Consider the following 21,445-nt stretch of genomic DNA (forward strand, 5'->3'; position numbering starts at 1 on the left):
AGTTTGTTGTTATAGCGCCACCATCTGGACAAATGGCACCAAATTCAACACTGCACTCCCTTCGGTCCAGGTAAAGGTAAAGGCCAAGAAAAAGGTAAAATAAAAATGGAACAGCTCATGTCTCCTAAGTGGGCGGGACCTTTACGGAGGCACTATCACTAACAGTGTGAGGTCGCTGGACACGTCTAAACAAGCTACATTCCAGGAAAACATCAATTTTGTGTCAGAATGTTCAGAACACCTTCAGCCTGTCAAGAGAGACATTGCAGGAAGTGAGAAGGACTTGGTTGGTCTCCCTTTGAACGTTCTCTAGTATTTAAGGCCTTGTTTATGGGAGTGTGAAGTGTGTGTGTGTGTGTAGTTTGTGTGATGTGTGTTCATGTTTGAGTTTCATTGGACAACGTAATGTTCTCAGTGAGGTGTGTGTGTGTGTGTATGTATGTACAGTACGTGTCAGTAACGTTGGCATTGCCAGTATGATGTTGAGCATCTTCTCTTTGTGTCCCTTCACAGGGGCTTTGGCAAGCAGGGCTTCCAGTGTCAAGGTAGGTGTCTACACACACACACACACACACCTACACACACACCTACACACACACACACACACACATTCTCTCTCCTCCACCCCTCCCTCTCTATTCTGGTGGTTTTCGATAGTGGAACCCATCTGAGCTTGACAGGGAAGAGAACTCTCCCTCTCCCTCTGTGGTCCTGTGTAGCGGAATGGGTAGAGTGTTTGGTGCCCATGAGCATGGCACGAACACTGCCAGGGTTATGGGTCAGATTTCCACCCATACCGATACATGTTTGCAGTCATTCCATTGCAAAGTGATTTGAGCAGAAAGGCACTCTAGAAATGCATCCATTCATTCTCTCCACAGTCCTTCCATACCAGAGCAGATATGGCAAATACAAACGCGACATAATGACATTAAAGGGATAGTTCAGATTTTTGGACATTAAGTTTTATGAGTTGATGCAATGACATTAGCTCAGTCACAAGTCCCATGGTGGGAGTTGTGTCTGTGTGAACCGGGTAGCTTCAGACAGACAAAAAAGTGTTAATCCACCTCCCCCCTAGAAAAAACACCTATAAGCCCTCCAAAAAGCCGGGGACAACCCTGGAGAGGAAGAGCTTAGGTAGACAAAGCACTTTTTCATTGACCTGTTCATTAATCGAGGCCCCTGTGATCACATGTATTGATTATATTATCAGATGTGACAGTAGTTATCACGATTATGACGGTGAGTTGATATGGATTGTGGTTACTGACCATCGCCGTCGCTCACCTGCTTATTGAACTGGCACACTGTCCTTCAGATGTCCTCAGGAGGTCTTTCATCAAACTACATACACGTACTAGGTTGTTGTTTTTGTGTGATAGGGAAATCAACAAGAGACAGAGTTTCAGTTACCAACAGACTTTTATTAACTCAAGAATTTGCACAAAAGCGGAACATGAGCCACATGATACTCATTAGACCAGTCCAACTGAAACGCAAAAGAAACCCTTATAGGGAGGTGTAGTCTGACGTCACTTCAGTTTCCCGTGCGGTCCACCCGTATAGGGATTTATCATTGGGAAAATGTATTATCGGCTATTGTAATAATTCTGCCTCATGAACATTGGCAAACTTTCCATTTTTGCACAAAAGGAGTTCCCTTCTATCACTAACATTATTGTTTTGTTTTTTTATCCACTTTTTTCTACTTTTCTTGTATTTTCCTCCCATCCCAATTTAGTCGTTATGCCAATTCCCCCCTCCCCTTCCTGGTCATTGCGTGCATTTGCCCCCTACTTGCCGGTCTAGGGAGCCCTGAAGTCTATCACATGCTTCTTCCGATACATAGGAGACAGCCAGCAGCCTCTTTTTCACCTGGCAGCGAGGACTCTCATTGGGTGAGTGTAACACGTGGGAGGGCACACTACCTCACCCAGATCCCTTCCTCGCTGTGCAGGCGCCCTGACCGACCTGTAGGAGTCGCTGTTTACAACGACCAGATTACCACCCTCGCCGGCTTCCCACCCGCTAACACTGCTAATTGTGTTAGTATGGACGGTCGGCCAAGCCGGAGGCACCACAGCTGGATTCGATCCCACTGTCTATGTGGTGGTAGACAGACGCTTAGTCCACTGCGCTACCCGGCCACCCTCACTAACATTATGTTTAAGCATTTTTGGTTGAAATAAAGTTAGTTATAAGGTTTTTAATTAGTTGTTAAAAAATAACTACACTTACCAGTAGAACGCCTGTCATTCAGTGCTGTCGCCTAATACAGCCAGGAGTCTACGCTGTGGTGACGTCAGTCAGCAGCGCCAAAGTGAGTGTAGTTCCTCAGTGAACGAAAACATAAACGTTGTTATTTTGCTACTTTTACGATTAACTCAATCAGTGCCAGGGGTCGGGGCACCAGGGGGTGCTAGAACGCCATCGCTTTAATCAATGGGGAGACTGCGAAATTTGCGAGTGCTTAAAATATATCTTATATTATAGCTATGGGTCTAATACACCAGTCGATTGTCAGTGAGTTGCTTCCAGTCAACATGCACAAAACAGATAGTTTTTTCATCCGTACATTTCCGTTTTATACTGTTTTGAATATGAGTATAGTTTTGGTGATTCTTAGTAATCCCAGGAAAAGACACGATAATAGTGTTTTAGTGGAATACACTTATCACATTGTCATTTTTCGCCTGATTATCGAATCTTCCTGAAATCAACGCTAGATTATCATTATTATGTCTCCTCGTGCATACATGAAATGGCCTTCATAGCGGGGCGCTCAGATCGGCCCAGAAAAGAAACTACACCATTTCTAATGGAATGCAATACTGGCTGGAAGGCGTAGGCGGCAGTATTTGCCCTGTTGCGAGCTCGGACCCATTCCCAATGATAACATCAGGCTGGATGGATGAAAAATGAATGGATAGAGCTAATAAAAGAAATAACAATTAAAACCCGACTTTTCTCGTGACTGGCGCAGAATGAGTTAATTGCAAATATTTTCATTTTGAGCTATAGATTGTGGATGAATACACACAGAAAGGTACACCATGCCAATGTTCATGCTTTATTTGTTTTAAACGAGACGATTTAGAAATGGGTCCATTGAAAATACATGGCAATTTCAAGGAGGGTGGACCGCGCAGGAAACACCAATGACGTAACCACTACACATTCCTACAATTAGCTGACTGCCAATTGATGGGACAAGTGGCTCTCTCCTACAGTGTGTATTTCTTTACTCGTGTGTGTGTGTATATAGCACACTTTGTTTGTACACAGGGCACGAAATTAACTTTTTGACTCACCGGCCAGTGGCGGGTAGATGGGAAAAATCTACCCGCCAAGCATATTTCTTACCAGCCAAAAAAACACGCATTTTTGTGTCGCATATATATATATATACAAAAAATCAGTAAATTTCAAGTAGATAGGGTATTATGTTGAATTATGTTGAATAAGAGGCCAGAGTAAAATTTTAAGCAAATTATTTTAATATATTCATTGATGATTGATTAATCAATACATGTCAATTCAATTTTAAGCTTAAATTGTAACCTACTGTTAAACATCATCAGACTCCTCACTCTACCCTCTTTGCAGGATTTAACAGAACATAATAAAATGTGAAGGTTTTATAAACCTAACTTAAACCTCCTCAATCATGTCCTCATCAGAGTCCACAATCTCATTGATTTACTACCGATGACAAACGTGTTGTTTCTGTTTTTCTTTTTGACTTTGACTGTGAGAAAATAATAATCACACACAAAGGGATAATGGCTTATAGCAGACTTAATGATTTTTAGAATATTTCAGATAATGAAATGAAATGTTAACAACTATCCAGTTAGTATTTATACTGTAACGTTTGGCTTTAAATCATATTGAACGTAGAGCGAGAGAGAGAGAGATGGGAGGATGAGCTGGCTACTGACAGGGATGGTCTCCCCAGAATGTAAGAGAGAGCCCCCGTCTGAGTCGCGTAGTTGATGATGTCACTAGGGCTGTCTTAAATACTTCGAAGCTTCGAAGCTTCGTTCGATGGCACAAGCTTCGAACATTTTTTATTTTTTTTTACTTCGGTGTGTGTGTGTGTGTGCATGGGGCCATTGGGTGGGGCCGGGGGACAAATACACTGGAGGAAAGTAACCCAGCTCAGCACTGCCCAAATTATATCATCACTATTGCCTGTTTGAAGGATATCATCCTCAAACACATATACACCACCTACACGCCTATTCTCAGTCCTTGCCCCACAATGGTGGAATGAACTACCCACCCCAGTTAGGACAGCCGAATCCCGTCCAATCTTTCGCCGTCGACTAAAGACGCACTTCTTCAACCATTATCTGAAAAAAATTAAATACAAATCTAACCCTAACTAACCTTACTGTCATGCACTAATAAACTAATCTACACTGTAACACGCAACACTTTGATGAATATTGTTACTCAGCTGATAGAGTTGTATCCTTCCTGATGACCTGTCGTACAGAACTTATAAGTTGCTTTGGATACAAGCGTCAGCTAAATGACTAAATGTAAATGTGAATGTAAATGCCTTGTAGAATTCCACACATAAGAAAGAAAGATACTGGGATGAATAAACAAAATAGGAAATAAAATGTAGAAATGCATGCAATACATAAATAAATATGAATCTCCATATATGAAATAGAACATTTAGATAAGGTGCTACTGAGATGTTTTGGTGAGTTCTTTGTTTTTTTGTGGAAGTAGCCCTTCTTAAAAATGCATGAACATTCACTGATAATTGGTCTGTAGTGGAGTCTACAAGGTCTACATTGCCGGACCTTGTAGACTGACATAATTCTGTGCATAGTTTAGTCTACACAGGCCATATTTCAAATAATCAAAATCTTACTTCATTCATCTTAAACATTCTTGATTTGGGGGATTGGTAGTTCCCATGAAATCTGAAGTTGTTCAAACGACAACAGCGATCCACCTTGAATTAAATCATACAGCCGCGTTGGCTGTGTCACAGTCACGAAAGGGGCTACTTAATTCATTAATCCAATCCACTTGATTTATAGAGCACATTTAAAAACAACAACGTTTACCAAAGTGCTGTACAAGTCCCACAGCATAAGAAAAAAATTATATAAAAAAAAAAATTAATAAATTTTTTTTAATTCGAAGCTTCGAATTAAAATCGAAGCTCGGCCCCGAAGCTTCGATTGCCAAAAAAAAATTCGAAGGTCAGCCCTAGATGTCACACACACTAGACTAGGATGTCAACAGAACACACGGAGCCTGGATGCCCGATGCAAGAAGCGATATAAAGAAACCAATAGCCAATAAATGTGAAGTTATCTTTGAACCCCTGTTGTCAAGCCTCGTTAACACTATGGTCGCCAAAAACGCTGTACCATGTCTTTGATATCAATATTTCAAAAATCTGTGATCGAAATCATATTTCTCCCCCGGAGACTTGAGATCCCCTCTCAACTCTCCAACGGTTCAAGAGCGCCATCTGGTGGCCAATCGGCGGATCACCCAGAGCGGAAACAGGAAATGGAAGCTGGTGCTCATTCCAATTCGGTCCGATCACTCGGTAATAGTCCCAGGACTCGAGCTAGACACAACGGATAGCAATCCGTTACCAATAACTCGATAAACAACATGATTTGGACGTATATACTATTATACAACCTGGAAATGGATCGCATATTTCTACATCCCATAATAGGAATATTTCTGTTCCACGCTCATCGTCCAATGCTATGAGGAAGCTACGGTAAGATTCAGCGTTATTTTTTAACGTGTTCGATTAGGGCTGGGCGATATGACCAAAAACGTTATCGCGATAAAATTATAAAATTATTTTCATATAATTCGATATCGATAATTATCGTCGATATAATGTATGTCAAGTTTAATTAACTTATTATGCTGCTGCGAATGTCTCGAGTCGAGTTGATGTCGTCATCAGTCCGCGCACGTTAGAAGTTAGCCGACAAGCGGAATATCTCATGGCAATGTAATAAATATGACACTAAAATACTCTCTTCCGCCACAATATATTGAAACGACGTCCACTGTATACCCCACACTACTATGAACGTGGCCTGGCCTCAGAATTCACAGCGCACACATACTCTGCACGTAAATATATAAAACGTCGCCGTGCAAGCTAGTTAGCCTAGCCAGCCTGTTGTCTTATTATGCTGCTGCGAATGTCTCGAGTCGAGTTGATGTCGTCATCAGTCCGCGCACGTTAGAAGTTAGCCGACAAGCGGAATATCTCATGGCAATGTAATAAATATGACACTAAAATACTCTCTTCCGCCACAATATATTGAAACGACGTCCACTGTATACCCCACACTACTATGAACGTGGCCTCAGAATTCACAGCGCACACATACTCTGCACGTAAATATATAAAACGTCGCCGTGCAAGCTAGTTAGCCTAGCAAGCCTTGTTGTTGAGTGAGTCCTACCTCTCTACCCAGAGGTGCAGCGCTGGGTCTACTTCCTGGTCTCCTTCGCTCTCGGCCATCTCCTTCACCGATTGGTTGTTAGTGCGTGCTCATATCCAAGCTTGGAAAATCGATATATCGAAACTTTGCGACCACGTTTCATGTTTATTTCGAGGAAATAATTTATCGCGATAGTTATCGTTATCGTTTTATCGCCCAGCCCTATGTTCGATACTAACTGCTCTAATGATCATATCACCCACACTAGATGAATCATCTAACGTTGGCCACGGAATTATAAACGACCCCCCCCCCCCCCCATCCGGTCAACATCAGATGATCAGTAGTAACTTCTAGAAGCACGTCCATTTGAAGTTTTTTATCTTGCGCAGATTCCTATCAAACTGTATTTGATCATCAATATAATGCATTTGGGGCTATAAATCACGTTCTGGAGAAAGCTGCAGAACAACTTTAGACCGTATTTTAGTTTGAATATGTGAATGAAAAAGTATAACGTTGCTACACCCTGAACAATAGATACTTGACGTTGAATGGGCCATAGTAATGTCAATTTAGCAATACAATTTAAAAAGTTATAGCCCTGCAAAGAAGGTAAACATCCCCATAGACAAATAGAGCTGGCGGAGGATGGTATATTAAGAATATAAGCCTGGCGACCAAAGTGTTAATATAACCCCCCCCCCCCCCCCTCCCCCTTTCCTCACTAATGGAACTGGTTTTGTTGACTCACTGACGGTGCTTTGAGCGTTTCCATGGTTAGCAGCTAACGCTAATTAGCTTAGCTTAGTCAGCTCATGGTCTGTCTATAATGAAATGATAGGAAAAGCTCTGCGAAACGTTCTTTTGTTAGGTGGTCCCGCTCTCGCTGCCGCGGTGGGTTTTCTTTTTAGCGGTCGGCTTACTCTTTCCATAGTTCCACATTATTTGTAACCAGTGTTAATTTTGTTGACTAAATTGATGACGAAAGATGTTCGTCAATGAAGGTTTTTTTCATGACGACAACGAGACGTGACGTCATGTTATTGAATACCATGTGACGTAACGAGACTAAATAGTTAATTAAATATCGTTGACCACAACTGAGGACACACAAATGTAATTTACAAAAATCTGGACGAAATTTCTCTTCATGTATGTTGATATTGTTGACTAAACAAGACGAGACAAAATAATTATAACTTTTCTTAATGCCATCGTCCCGAGTAGAGCAGTGTGACGGGGAGCTATGTTATTAGCATTAGCTGGAGCTATTTGAAAAGCTAGTTTTAGCTTAACGTTACATTGGCTAAAGTTGGGACTATTCATAATCCAGCTGCAGACCTGCAAGCAAAGTACAGCAAGTTGGCAAAGGAGTATTCCAAGGTAAATAACTTTTTCACCAGTAAGGTTACATTCTTTGTATTTCCATCTAGCCCGCGTTAGCTAGTGGCTAAGCTAGCTCACGCTAATGTGGCTAACTGATCGACCTCTCCCACACAATAATGACATGTTGCGGACAGCCATACCGGTGACAATGTTTAGCTTTTAGTGCCAAATGATAAGAGTCTGAGGCGGAGTCTCAAAAGAGAAAGTTGAATATTTATTTTGCATTAAAAATCACAACAGAGAGCCTCTGCTACTACAGTAGCCAACCTAAACGGAGCAGCCTGGATAGGAAGTGCGCAATAACGTATAATGTCCGTGTGGAACCAACGTGCCAACAACAACCATTCCGTGGGTGAAGCATAGTTGAGCATAGAACTTTTAATGATACTAATACTAATCTATACAATCACCTGTTGTTGAATAAATACCATTACTTTCTAGTTATTACTAAAAAAGAGTATATATAAAACAGTAGCTGTAAAAAAGAAAAGAAAAAAAAGTTTTATAATTTATATAATATAATTTATTTTTTTATTTTTATGTATGCACTGGTATTGGATCAGTATAACCAGACCTAGACCACCTCTAACTCTAACCCCTAACCAGACCTAGGCCACCTCTAACTTTAACCCCTAAGTTAGGGTTGTGACTTAGAGGTGGTCTAGGTCCGGATAGGGGTTAAGAGTTGGTCTAGCCCTTTACATCCATCTATCTAAATAATAATAATAAATTATAAGGAATGCTTAACTACCCCTAAGTTACCCTAACCAGACCTAGACCACCTCTAACTCTAACCACTAACCAGACCTATTCCATGTGGCACTTTAACACTGACCTCAGAATGTGATTTTATATAATGTTTTTATGCAAGCAGATTGCAATCAGTGTGTACTACTACTAGTACTACTGTGTGTTCTGTTTACTTAGTTTACAGTATCCTGTTATAGAATAAACCGCTGCCAGACACAGCAGAGAGAGAGGACAGACATGACAGAGAGAAAGGAAAGACACAGCAAACAGAAGACAGACAGAGTTCAGCGTCGTCTCTCTGGTCAGAAACAACGTCACCACATCCGTAATGCTCTCTTTGATGCATACATTGGACCATGTCTACACCAACATATACTGTAGGAGCAACAATACATTGGACCATGTCTACACCAACGTATACTATAGGAGCAATAATACATTGGACCATGTCTACACCAACATATATATTTCCTGTGTATCACTTGTGCCGCCGACTCAGATTCCCCTAGGTTAAAAAATAAATATGCAATTTAAATCAGAAAATGTTCCATGTTGACTATTTCTGATTTTTTTTCCATTAACTAAAAATAGACAAAAATGTCATCCGTTTTCGTCGACTAAATCTAGACTAAAACAAAAAAGACAAAATTGAGACAAAAACTGACTAAGACTAAAATGCTCAGACATTTAGTTGACTAAAACTGACTAAACGAAAAATAAATGAAGATGACTAAGGTCGCTTTCACACAGGGGCTGTTTGGTCCGGACTTTCGGACCAGAATTCGATAGTCCGGTTTTTCGGGTCAGTGTGAAAAATGCGCGTCGAACTCGGTTCGCGGACCAAACAGTCGAACTCTGGTCCGCCTGAAAACGTCGGTCTCGGTTCGGCTTCATCGAACCAAACGCGAACCAAATATAGGAAGTGATTATTATTACCACTGCTCGCAGCACTCACTGCAAAACAAGCACACTGCATCTAATCTCTCTATCTATCTATCTATCTATATATCTGTGCATCTTGGGAAGAAGGAAGAAAAAACGCGGCTTATTATTATTACCGAGCGCGGCTTATTATATTATTAATAAAACAGCTACTTGTGGGCACTCATAAAAACACTGGTCTACAAGTTGTTTAGCGAGAGGATGGTGGTAATGTGCTTCAATAGAACAATGGATCAATGCCATGTCAAAACTCGGCTCCACTGATCTGGAGGGCTCCGCAGTCTACACACAGACACACACACGCGCACGCGCACACACGGGATCGCAGCCACACACACATTTCCACTGTCCAATAGACAAGCGCCCTTTTCGACCGCGTGACATTGTTCAGAAGGTCTCGGTCCGCCTGACAGATTTCTATGTGAATGCAGGCGAACCAAATGAAGAATGCAACAATGTTGCAACTTCACCCCCAGAACCGCACAGAGTCCACCAAAACTATATGTGAAAGCGACCTAAATATGATGAAAACGAAAAAGGAGCACTTGACACATGACTAAAGACTAAAATTACTAAGACTAAAACTAAAATGAAAATAGCTGCCAAAATTAACACTGTTTGTAACCCATTTAAAGTTATTAAGCTAACGTTAGCTCCCGGCTACAGTGCAAGCAGGCGCCACGGGCAGTCAGGACAGAAGAGTAGTGGATGTGACATCGGTAAACAAGCCACAAATTAGGCCTGTCGTAAGACCAAAACACACCGCAGTTTTAATAATTTTACATGACTATTTGGTTACCCGCCACATGGCGGACAGACCTCTCAGTGTCATTCGCCACACGTAAAATCTGCCCGGCGGGTGGCGGGCTCTAATTTCGTGCCCTGTTTGTGCGTGTGCGTGTGCGCGTGCGTGCGTGTGTGTGTGTGTGTGTACCTGTACGTGTGTGTCCTGAGTTGCTCTCTGACTCCGTCTGTTTGTCTGGAGCAGGGTATCATTTCCCCTGACCTGAGGGAGAAAGGGAATTCCTCTGCAAGGTCACACACACACACACACACACACACACACACACACACACACACACACACACACACACATACACATACACACACACACACACACCTGGGGCAACAAGGAGAGTGCTATTGCTGTGACCGTGTCTTTATAATGGTCTCTATGGTCAGGTGTGTGTTTATGAGAGGGCAGAGTTGCTTTTTCATAGGAAACAACAGAGGAGAGAGAGAGAGAGAGAATACTGATTTATTATCCTTTTATTACACAAGTCATGGCCATGACCCTCTGATCACTTGTGGACATCAATAAATCATAAATCAAAGAGCCTCATAAAGCAATTTCAAAACGATAAAATAAAGGAAAAAAATATAAAAAAACATCTTGAAGCCAAAACTAGAAGGAAAGAGCAGACATCCACCTCATCTCCTACTGTACATACTGTATCACATACTGACATCCACCTCATCTCCTACTGTATATACCGCATTACATACTGACATCCACCTCATCTCCTACTGTACACACTGTATCACTGCTTCTCCTCTGACACAACACAGAGCTGCTTTGTTTTCAAACACATCTTCCGTTGCTTTGTTGCAAAGTTTGCCATTATTCATATTCTGACAAAACATTTAGAGAGAGAGAAGGGGGGAGAGAGAGATGGATAGGGAGAAATAGAGAAGGAGAGAGGGGGAGAAAGAGAGAGGGGGAGAGAGAGAGGGAGGGAGGGAGAAAGAGAGAGGGAGAGAGAGCGAGAGAGGGATTAATGAAAATACTATTCTGTGATAGGAGCTGGTTGTTACTATACACTGGGCTGGGCTGTTCTGACCGTGTCAGTTTATTACAGCACGCTGAGGCCTAAGGGAGGTGGATCAATAGGATTAATGTCTTACATGAAGTCTTTATGGATCGACTGTTATGTAACTGCAGTGGTTCTTAATATATGGGTCAGGGGCCTTATTCTTTTGGGTCCCTACCGATACATACTGTAACAAGAACAGGTTTTAATGAGCCTGGGTCCCAGGGTGAGACTAATTTGAATCAATCTGGGTCCGTGGCTGAGAACCCAGCAAACAGGAGGCCAGGCCAACTGACATGAATTAGCCTTTCATTGAACCCCTTCCCAGGGAAGACTTTCCCAGAAACGTTGAAGAGTTGAAAAGTGCTTACTGTGTGTGTGTTTTTTAAGCATTTGTATTCTTAGGTTGCATTTGAAATCCTAATCGTATCTCAATACGGCAGTTTAAACAATGTTGAAACAGCCTTGGTCGAAAGACCAACGTCAGAAATTTTTTCGTCATGGCGATCATTGGGTCGTTGTTTGGACGCCATAGCATAGTGAGCTAATAGACTTCATAATGGAAGGAATCCCTGCTCCATTCTAGTGACATTCATTATCATTACACGTTTATCAATGTGAAAGTGGGCATGGTCTCTTTCAGCTCAATCAATTCAACGTGTAAACAGAAGAGGCCAATAATGGAACATTATCTCTCAATGATCAATGATCTTCAGATGCATCCGATACGCCTTCTCGTGACACCCGTTTTCTTTTTTCTCCACAATATTTGAAGATTACCCATTTCCTGAACTGAATGAATAAAAAGTTGAATATAATATTAGGCTCTTGTTCATTGATGCTTTTGGTTCTGAGTTAAAATGGGGAACCGATGTTTTTACGTGTCTTTTTCCACATACAACATTTTAAAATCACCACCAGGTTTGCTATCTTAGCTTGCCGACCTCTTCACATTCATGCGTTGAGGTTGCCCTATGTTTAACGTCTCGTCTGACGCTATACAGCCTTCTGGACGAGTGCTCTTCTCTTGTCTGTGTGTGTTGTCTTGCTAAACAGTCGCCTTAAATGGTTCTCTGGAATCCTGATGTTTGGTTTTCCGTAAGCCAGACAAAGAGCGAGTGGGATCAAGAGTCAAGTAGGAGCCCTTATTACGCAATCCAACGCTTCCTGAGAATGTGTGGGAATTGATGGCATATTTTGTGGTTGTTTGTGGTCAGGTGTGTGTGTGTGTTTCATATGCATTATCTATAAATGTGCTATACAGTACACGTAGGGCTGGGCGATATGGCCAAAAATGATATCACGATAACGATATGATAATGTTATCAGATCACTCGATATCGATAATTATCGATATTGTTATAACTTATAAGTATTAAAAAAATTCGTCCTTTAAGCCTCCTCGGAACCGATGTCAAACTGTACTCTAAGATATTAGCCATCAGATTGCAAAAGCATATGACGTCTTTAGTTCATCCGGACCAAACAGGCTTCATAAAAGGTCGCCTGATCAATGATAACATAAGGCGAATACTGCACGTACTAGATACAGACAAAGAGGACATCACACCTAAGGCGATACTATCCCTGGATGCTATGAAAGCATTTGACAGGTTGGAATGGCCGTTTCTATGGGCAGTATTGGAAAGGATGGGGTTAGGAAAAGGTTTCATTGATATGATTAAAGTACTATACAAGGACCCATCGGCCAGGATTACAACAGGCACATTCATCTCCGATATCTTTCCGGTATCACGCTCAGCCAGACAAGGTTGCCCTCTTAGTCCCGGACTATTCGATCTATCATTAGAACCTTTAGCACAATTTATAAGACAATCCCAACACATAGAACCAATAGTAATCAAGGGCACACATCATAAAATTAGTTTATATGCGGACGACGTAATATTGTTCATGCAAAACCCCAACAACACATTGCCGCTTATACTCAAGTTGATAGAGAACTTTGGTGATTTATCGGGATTTAAAATAAATTGGCCTAAGTCGGCTTTTCTTCCTCTTAACACCAGTGCAAAAAAAGAGACAACCCTCCCAGGTGCGATACCCATGGTCAAACATTTCAGATGCTTGGGTGTGGAAATATTTCCCACCATAAGACAAACGGTGAAGCACAATTACACAAAAATACAGAACAAAATCAAGGACGACCTGGACAGGTGGGCAAAACTTAAAAACTCAGTACAGGCAAGGGTATCAATAGTTAAGATGGATGTATTACCAAGAATCAATTTCTTCAGCTCAATGCTTCCGTTACCTCCTCCAGAGGGCTACTGGAAAAGATTACAAACCTCCACATACAAATTTATTTGGAATAACAAACCACCTCGCATAAAAAGATCCACCGCACAGAGAAATAAAGCAGACGGTGGCATGGCAGTCCCAGATTTTTTACAATATTTTAATGCCTTCACATTAAGACCATTGAAGAAGATATGGTTTGACCCCGAGGCTTTGGTATCTTGGAGAAAATTAGAAGAAAACATAGTAGCCCCACAGAGATTGAAAGACATAACATACACTAAACTTTCAATCAAGCATTGTGAGCGAGAATTTGGCCCAATAATAACCCATGCAATCAGGACATGGCGGGAAACACAAAGGAAATTTCCTAACCCTCAAGTATGGCATAATCACACTCCCATATTCAATAACAATGCTCTCTTAATGGGAAAACGACCTATAAGATTCCCTGTATGGGAAGAAAGAGGCATACACTCATTAGGGGATATTTTTAATAACAAGGGCCTCTGTAGTTATGTCGAAATATGCATAAAGTTTAACCTCACCGAGTCCACATGGCTTTTTTACATACAGTTACGACTTTGTATGAGATCTCACGGTGTTCCATTACACATACCAATTGAACACCACAGATACCACAAATTTTTCTATGAAAGAGATACATTGAGAGGTTTTGTATCAGGTTTTTATTATCAATTACTAACGTCCTCGTATGAAACCCTTCAACTAGACAATGTCTGGAGGAGGGATATACCAGACCTGGAAAATGACTTTGATTGGCAAAGAGCCTGGGCAAATGTCCGACTTACATCAAGGAACCCGGATCATCAACAAATCAATCTGAACTATATTCACAGGACATACTTGACTCCTATAAGGCTGTGCAAAATGGGGCTTATACAAGACTCCAAATGCTCCCAATGTACAAATGGGGACGAAGGAACATTTATGCACATGTATTGGGACTGCCCACCAGTTAAGGCATTCTGGAAAGATGTGTCCCAACAATTATCAATACTCGTATTTTGGAATATACCTGTACACCCCGCGGTATTGCTATTGAATGATGTTTTTGAGTTTGCAGTGAATCCACAACTAAAAAGATTGGTTTTATCGGGTATCACAGTAGCTAAAAAACTGATCGCATCACGTTGGTTTCAACCGGAAAAAATGTGCCGGAAAGTGTGGTTTCTTACATATCTCGATGTGATATATCAAGAAATATCTACAGCAAGAATTCTGGGGCTCAATGAATCCAAAATGTCAATGTGGTTAGAAGTGGTGGAGAGAATAAAAGCTAGCCTATAATGGTGATGTCTGGTTAGGAGTGAGGGATAATGGAGGCACTATCCAAGAGGGGGTCCGGGAGGGGGGGGTTTGAGCTGGAGCATATGTGTGTAGGGTTTTAGAAAATAGGTATTAGGGGTATATTATATACTAACATTTATATAATTGTAACTTCGCTGGATATACACTGTATACGGTTAAAATGTTATTATTGACTATTTTTGTTTTATCCTGTTTCTGTACTTGCATATATTTTAACCACCTTTACTGAAAGTTTCATTATACATTGTGTGTTGAGTACTGACTTTTAATAAGTTTTGTTTTGCAATAATAAAAAAAAAAAAAAAAAAGTATTAAAAAAATTTAAAATGTAATTCAATATATATATATATATTTCTTTTAAAACAACGGATGTATGTTTATTTTGCAGCAATTCTTTGTCGTTGCCACCATCTTTAGTGTTACAGCCCCTCACACTCCAGTTCTCAGGCTGCAGCTGGTTTGAAAGCGAAAGTAAACAGGCTTCTCTGCTGGCTGTGGCTCCAGGGGAGTTGAACAGTTCTGGCTCTGCTAGTTCATTTTCTATCTTTTGGCGCTTTTTTGGTGGACAAACTACCGGACATGTGCACCGTGACTCGCGACTGGAGACTAGCTCTGCTAGCACTAGCACACATAGCCTACTGTGTACAGACGGTTTCAAACTGTATTTTAAATTAGAAAGCAAACAAAATAAATGGACAAGAGAAAAATAAATCTCAATTTGGTCAGTATTGTCATTTGGACAAGCAAAGGCATTACTTTAAGTTGCAGGCAAGAAAGACAAGTCTGTCCACTGTCTCTGGTTTTATTAAAATATATCACGATAATTATCGCTATCGTTTTATCGCCCAGCCCTGAGTACACGTTTTTTATTTGTTATACAGCACTATGTGCTTCTGTTTGTGCACATGTATATGTCTTAATGTATGTGTGTGTGAGTTTGAATGTGTGTGTGTGTGTGTGTGTGTGTGTGTGTGTGTTGCTTTTGTGTGCTTCTGTTCATATGTAGGCCTATGTGTTTGCATGTTCATGTAGCTCCATGAGTGGCTGTGTGTGTGTTTGAGTATGTGTGTTTGTGTGTGTACATGTGTCTGCGTTTGTGTTTCTATGTACGTGTATGTGTGTGTGTCTCAATGGATTTGTTGCTAATAGCAGGTTGTGTTTGATGGTTTAGCAGGCTGAATGTCTTCTACCGTCTCCTCACACACTTAATGGACAAATTATCCCTTTAGAGAAACACTTAACAGTGGGAGAGGCAGACACTGTAGGGAGAAGAGAAATAGAAAGAGAGAGAGAGAGAGAGATGGATGGATGGATGGATGGAAGGATGAGTAAGAGTGAGGAGTGATTTTACAAGAGGGAGAGAGCAAAAGAAAGAGAGAGAGTAAGGAGGGGGGTTTGGAGGGGGGTGTGGATAAACAAAAAGAAAAAAAGGAGAGATAGAGAAATAAATAAAGAAGAGAGGTGTGGAGGGGGGGCGCTGTTGAGAAAAAAGAGAGAAGAGGACTGTGGAGAGAGAGATAGCTGTGTAGAGAGTAGGGATGTCAGAATGTATTTCAATATTTGAATTTAATTAGAATTTGACAATATATGAATTTGAATACCAAACTCCCATTAAAATGTAAATAATTTTTTTTTAAATTAAATACATAAATAATTCTTTTTTTAAAGAAACAAACAGAAACATTATTGATATGAGATGAACTGAAAATGCATCACTGGTTCTTTTTCGTGATTTGGGAAAAATGTTCCTGCTATACAAGCCAATAAATGGGTATTCCAAAGTACAGTCCAAAGCCTAATGATAGTTTCCTATTGGCACCGCAAATTCAACACACAATGACCCTGTTAATTGTAAGCATTTTACGCCTGGTTCGATGTGGTAATAAAATAATATGTCAATTGTATCGTTAATATTCAAGTTTCATTTGGATTTTATTTCAGCTCATTCATATTCAAATTGATATTCTTATAGGACAATTGACAGCCCTAGTGGAGAGAGGGGAGGAGAAAGAGACAGGGAGAAAGGAAGAGATGGTAAAGGAGAGGAGACGACTAAAACAAGATGTTAGAGAGATAGATTAAGCAGAGAATGAAGGAGAGAGAAGAGGACTAGAGACAGACAGACAGATAGAAAGACAGACAGACAGACAGACAGACAGACAGACAGACAGACAGAGAGATAGTGACAGAGTAAGCTAGAAAGAAAACTGAGATGAGGAAAGGAATAGAGGCATACATGAAGAAGATGCTCAGTGGGGGGAGAGAAACAGCAGGTAGGAGATAAGGGAGGAGCAGAGAGGAAGACAGATTGAGAGGAGGAGGATGGAGAGAGAGAGAGAGAGAGAGAGGGGGGGGGCAGCAGAGGCACTGTGGTCATAATACTGTACACGCTGTAGCTTAATTCAGTTGTCTAATTTGAGTGCTAAATCTGGATGAGTTCACACACAGTTAATTTGTGAGTGACAACTGCTTTCTAACTGCACTGATCACCACTGACCACCTGTATGTATGTACCCAACACAGCACCGCTTGTACCCAACACAGCACCGCTTGTACCCAACACAGCACCGCTTGTACCTCAAACAAACCGCTCCAGGGCTCACTTCAAACCGGGTGAACCAGGGTGCAGTGTTTTGCCGCAGACGGTGTTGTTCACACCTCCTCAAACACACTGCATGGACACTCTAGGGTTCCAGGGGTAGACCAGGTAGGTGTGAAAGCACCCTAAAAATACCTTTGGCTAAGACCCTAACGGCTGATTAGCCGACTGATTGACTAAGAAGCTCTAGCATGCGGGTGAGAGCGAGTGGGGCTGAGACATGTGAGGAAGGGTGGAAAGAAAGCGGAGAAAAAGAGAGAGAACCAAGGAAACTATAACGGAAGGAAGGGTCATCACGTCAGAATACCAGAGTTCTATGCTCTGCTGGGTGCCAGACTTTGGTGCCAGTTCTATTGAAGCATTTATTAACACTTACAGTGCCGGGGCGTGTTTTCCTTTTTACCCCGTTGATGCCACGGTCCACGGCTCATGTAACGTTAATATCGCCTAATCTATGTTTTAAATTATGCTATGTGTCTAATCTGCCCAACGCTTATCGAAGAATCATTTTCCAGTCAACATTGGCAAAGCAGATTGTGTTTTTATCGCTTCATTTCCTTTTTATAGCATTTTGAAAACCACTCTGTTTCGAAGAATCGCCTTTTACTGGAATATTCCAGAACGTTATCATTTGTCGGTCTATTTATGAATCGTTTTCAAATAAACGCTAGATGGTCGATAGTATATGTGTGCGCACGCACGCTCGTGCCGTGCGCTGATAATCGCTGCTATTATTTCCTCATGGCTTTTACAGTGAAACAGCCATATCACATATAGTGGAAACGCTTATATCTCCATGAAAACGAGTCTGATTATCCTAACACTGATAACATAGATTCCTTACCTGACATCAGATGGTATCCAAATGGTATATTTCAATTCCTGATCACCATTCGAAAAAATCGATAAGTATATTGATCCAACGTGTGTACAGTATAACCCATGATCGCCGCGGCTCAGAGGCTCCAGAATGAACTCTGGTAACTCCGGCTGCATGGGTGAGAAGTAAAATGTGGACTGGAATATTTTTTTCCCCCATCCATTTTCATTGAGTCCATTCCAAAAGGGTGATTTACCATCTGGGAGACGATAGGGGGCGCTTTTTTCACATCTGATCGCCAGCGGCCCCTGGATCTCCAACGGTAGGCTCGCGTGATGCAATATGATTTCAGATCGCTAATAAAAAAATATATATAATTCAGAGAAAAGCCGTGACGTGGCTTTCAACGTCACGATCGTAAACCCGAGATTAGCCGTGAGTGGCGCTCAAAGTGTTTTAAAGGAGGATAGGCGGGAGAAGGATGAGGGATGGACAGGTGAAAAAGGGAAGAGGGGAAGAAAGAAGAAAGTATGAAGTAATGTATATAAGACACATGGGAGACTGGAGGCCTGAAAGAAGCCAGTGGGAAGAACTCCAATAAAGAGAGTAGTAATTAAAAAGATAGAGGGATAGAGGAGACAGCTGAAGAGCGAGAGAGGGAGAGAGCGAGAGAGAGAGAAATATAGAATGTGTGTGTGTGGGCACAGAGTGTGTAGGTGTGACGACACAGTGTAAATTGAAGCTAAAGAAGCTGAAATGCGTTGTGCGCTACCAGTTTTCATAGCACTTGAATAAAAATGTAATGAAATAAATATGACTATTCAAGCTTCCTCAGATGTGACGGTGGAGCTGCTCGTTAAAGGCAAAAAGGCAAAAATCATAATCACGATTATTTTGATTGATATTGAAATAATTAAACACGATTACTCGTTGATTTAAAAACATCATATGACGATGACTGAATTTGTTTTACCGTTCTTCTCGACCAAAGGCTGCCTTTCTGTTACCTTCTACAAGTCACCAAAGGCATTTCCAAATAACTGGAGAAACGCGCCGTGGCTCCTTCCTCCTTCTCAACACCAGCTGAAACTACTGTTGGGGGAGGAAGGGTGTGCTGCATTTCCAAGACAAAATGAGAGCAATACGGCATGATAGTTTTATCTCAATATTGTTTTCATAGCGCTCGTCACCAACGCAAGAGACACTGGTATCGAATCCGGCTGTCAGCGTTGCCTCAGGCTTGGCCGGCCGTCATACTGGCTCGATTGGCAGAGTCAGCGGGAGGGAAGCCGGTGGGTGGGTCCGGGTCGTTGTAAACAGCGACTCCTACAGTTCGGTCGGGGCGCCTGCACAGCAAGGGAAGGACCTGGGAGAGGTAGTGTGACCTTCCACACGTTACACTCTCCCAGTGAGAGTCCGCGCTGCCAGGTGAAAAGAAGCGGTGGGCTGGCTACACATGTGTCGGAGGAAGCATGTGATAGTCTCCGCCCTCCCGGACGCTTGTATCCTTCCGGCAAGCAACAAGCCCTTCCGCGTTGCTCTGATTGGCCACTGACCCCATGTGACCCTACGCTATTTTGCCCGCCTTATCCTCTACAGCTCTTTCCGTGACTTCCTCGCAGAACAGCTGTTTCCGTATTTATAATATTGGAAACGCCGCGCTGTGAAGCACCTCTGTATTAAATGCAGACTCATCAATCAATCAATAATAACATTAATGAGACTCTCGTTGTGTCTATTCTGCTAACGATAACGTTACCTCTCATTGTGTCTATTCTACAAGCTTTAACGTTACCTAGGCTCTCGTGTCTATCTGCTAACGTTAACGTTAGCATTAGGCTAACGCCAAGCTGTAGCGTTACCAGTCTCGCGTCTATCTGCTAACGTTAGCATTAGGTAATAACCGGTTTAAAATGGATGGTGATTACCTCACGTTGTGTCTATTCTACTAGCATTAACGTTACTAGTACAAACAATCAAACCAAAACATTGACATCTAACTTATCTTTAGATATTTACTCAACCTCTAATGTCTAACTATGAATGAACACAACACTCTAACTTAATATCTTTAGCTAATAAAGTACTCAACCTCTACTGTCTTTAACTATGAATGAACACAACACTCTAACTCACCATCTTTAGATAATAAAGTACTCAACCTCTACTGTCTTTAACTATGAACAAACACAACACTCTAACTTACCATCTTTAGATAATAAAGTACTCAACCTCTACTTGTACAGCAATTTCTGAAGGAAAGAATATGATATTCTAAATGTCCACCATAAACATCACTCAGCTCTGCAGAACAGTCCCTGTGTCTCTTACTGAGGCTGCAGCTCCTGCTGGCATTCTGCTGGGAGAACATTCCTTTAACCCTTTCACTACCAAAGGGTTAACCCTTTCACTGCGACAATACAGGTTAACCCTTTCACTACCAAGTGGTTAACCCTTTCACTGTGACAATCCAGGTTAACCCTTTCACTGCCACACAACAAAGGTGTTAACCCTTTCATAACCACACTAGACGGTTGCCACACAACAAAGGTGTTAACCCTTTCATAACCACAATAGACGGTTAACCCTTTCACTAAACCGTCTGTAGTGTGGTAGTGAAAGGTTAACCTTCTGTAGTGTGGTAGTGAAAGATAAGATAAGATAAGATATTCCTTTATTGTTCATAGTTAAAGACAGTAGAGGTTGAGTACTTTATTATCTAAAGACGGTAAGTTAGAGTGTTGTGTTTGTTCATAGTTAAAGACAGTAGAGGTTGAGTGCTTTATTATCTAAAGATGGTGAGTTAGAGTGTTGTGTTCATTCATAGTTAAAGACAGTAGAGGTTGAGTACTTTATTAGCTAAAGATGTTAAGTTAGAGTGTTGTGTTCATTCATAGTTAGACATTAGAGGTTGAGTAAATATCTAAAGATAAGTTAGATGTCAATGTTTTGGTTTGATTGTTTGTACTAGTAACGTTAATGCTAGTAGAATAGACACAACTTGAGGTAATCACCATCCATTTTAAACCGGTTATTACCTAATGCTAACGTTAGCAGATAGACGCGAGACTGGTAACGTTACAGCTTG

The 21,445-nt window shown here is 41.4% G+C and overlaps 1 protein-coding gene across 1 annotated transcript in view; it reads left to right on the forward strand.

Annotated features, from left to right (window-relative positions):
- LOC311240507 (protein kinase C beta type-like) overlaps positions 1-21,445 on the forward strand; it is a gene marked incomplete at its 5' end in the record, with an annotated part of 391,798 nt that overhangs the window by 86,920 nt on the left and 283,433 nt on the right. The window contains 1 exon segment of the mRNA XM_084329084.1: positions 514-545. Coding sequence (XP_084185210.1) covers positions 514-545 — 32 coding nt within the window.

This window comes from Notolepis coatsorum (assembly GCF_963971535.1).
Source record: "Notolepis coatsorum genome assembly, chromosome: 14".
Taxonomy (NCBI): Eukaryota; Metazoa; Chordata; class Actinopteri; order Aulopiformes; family Paralepididae; genus Notolepis; species Notolepis coatsorum.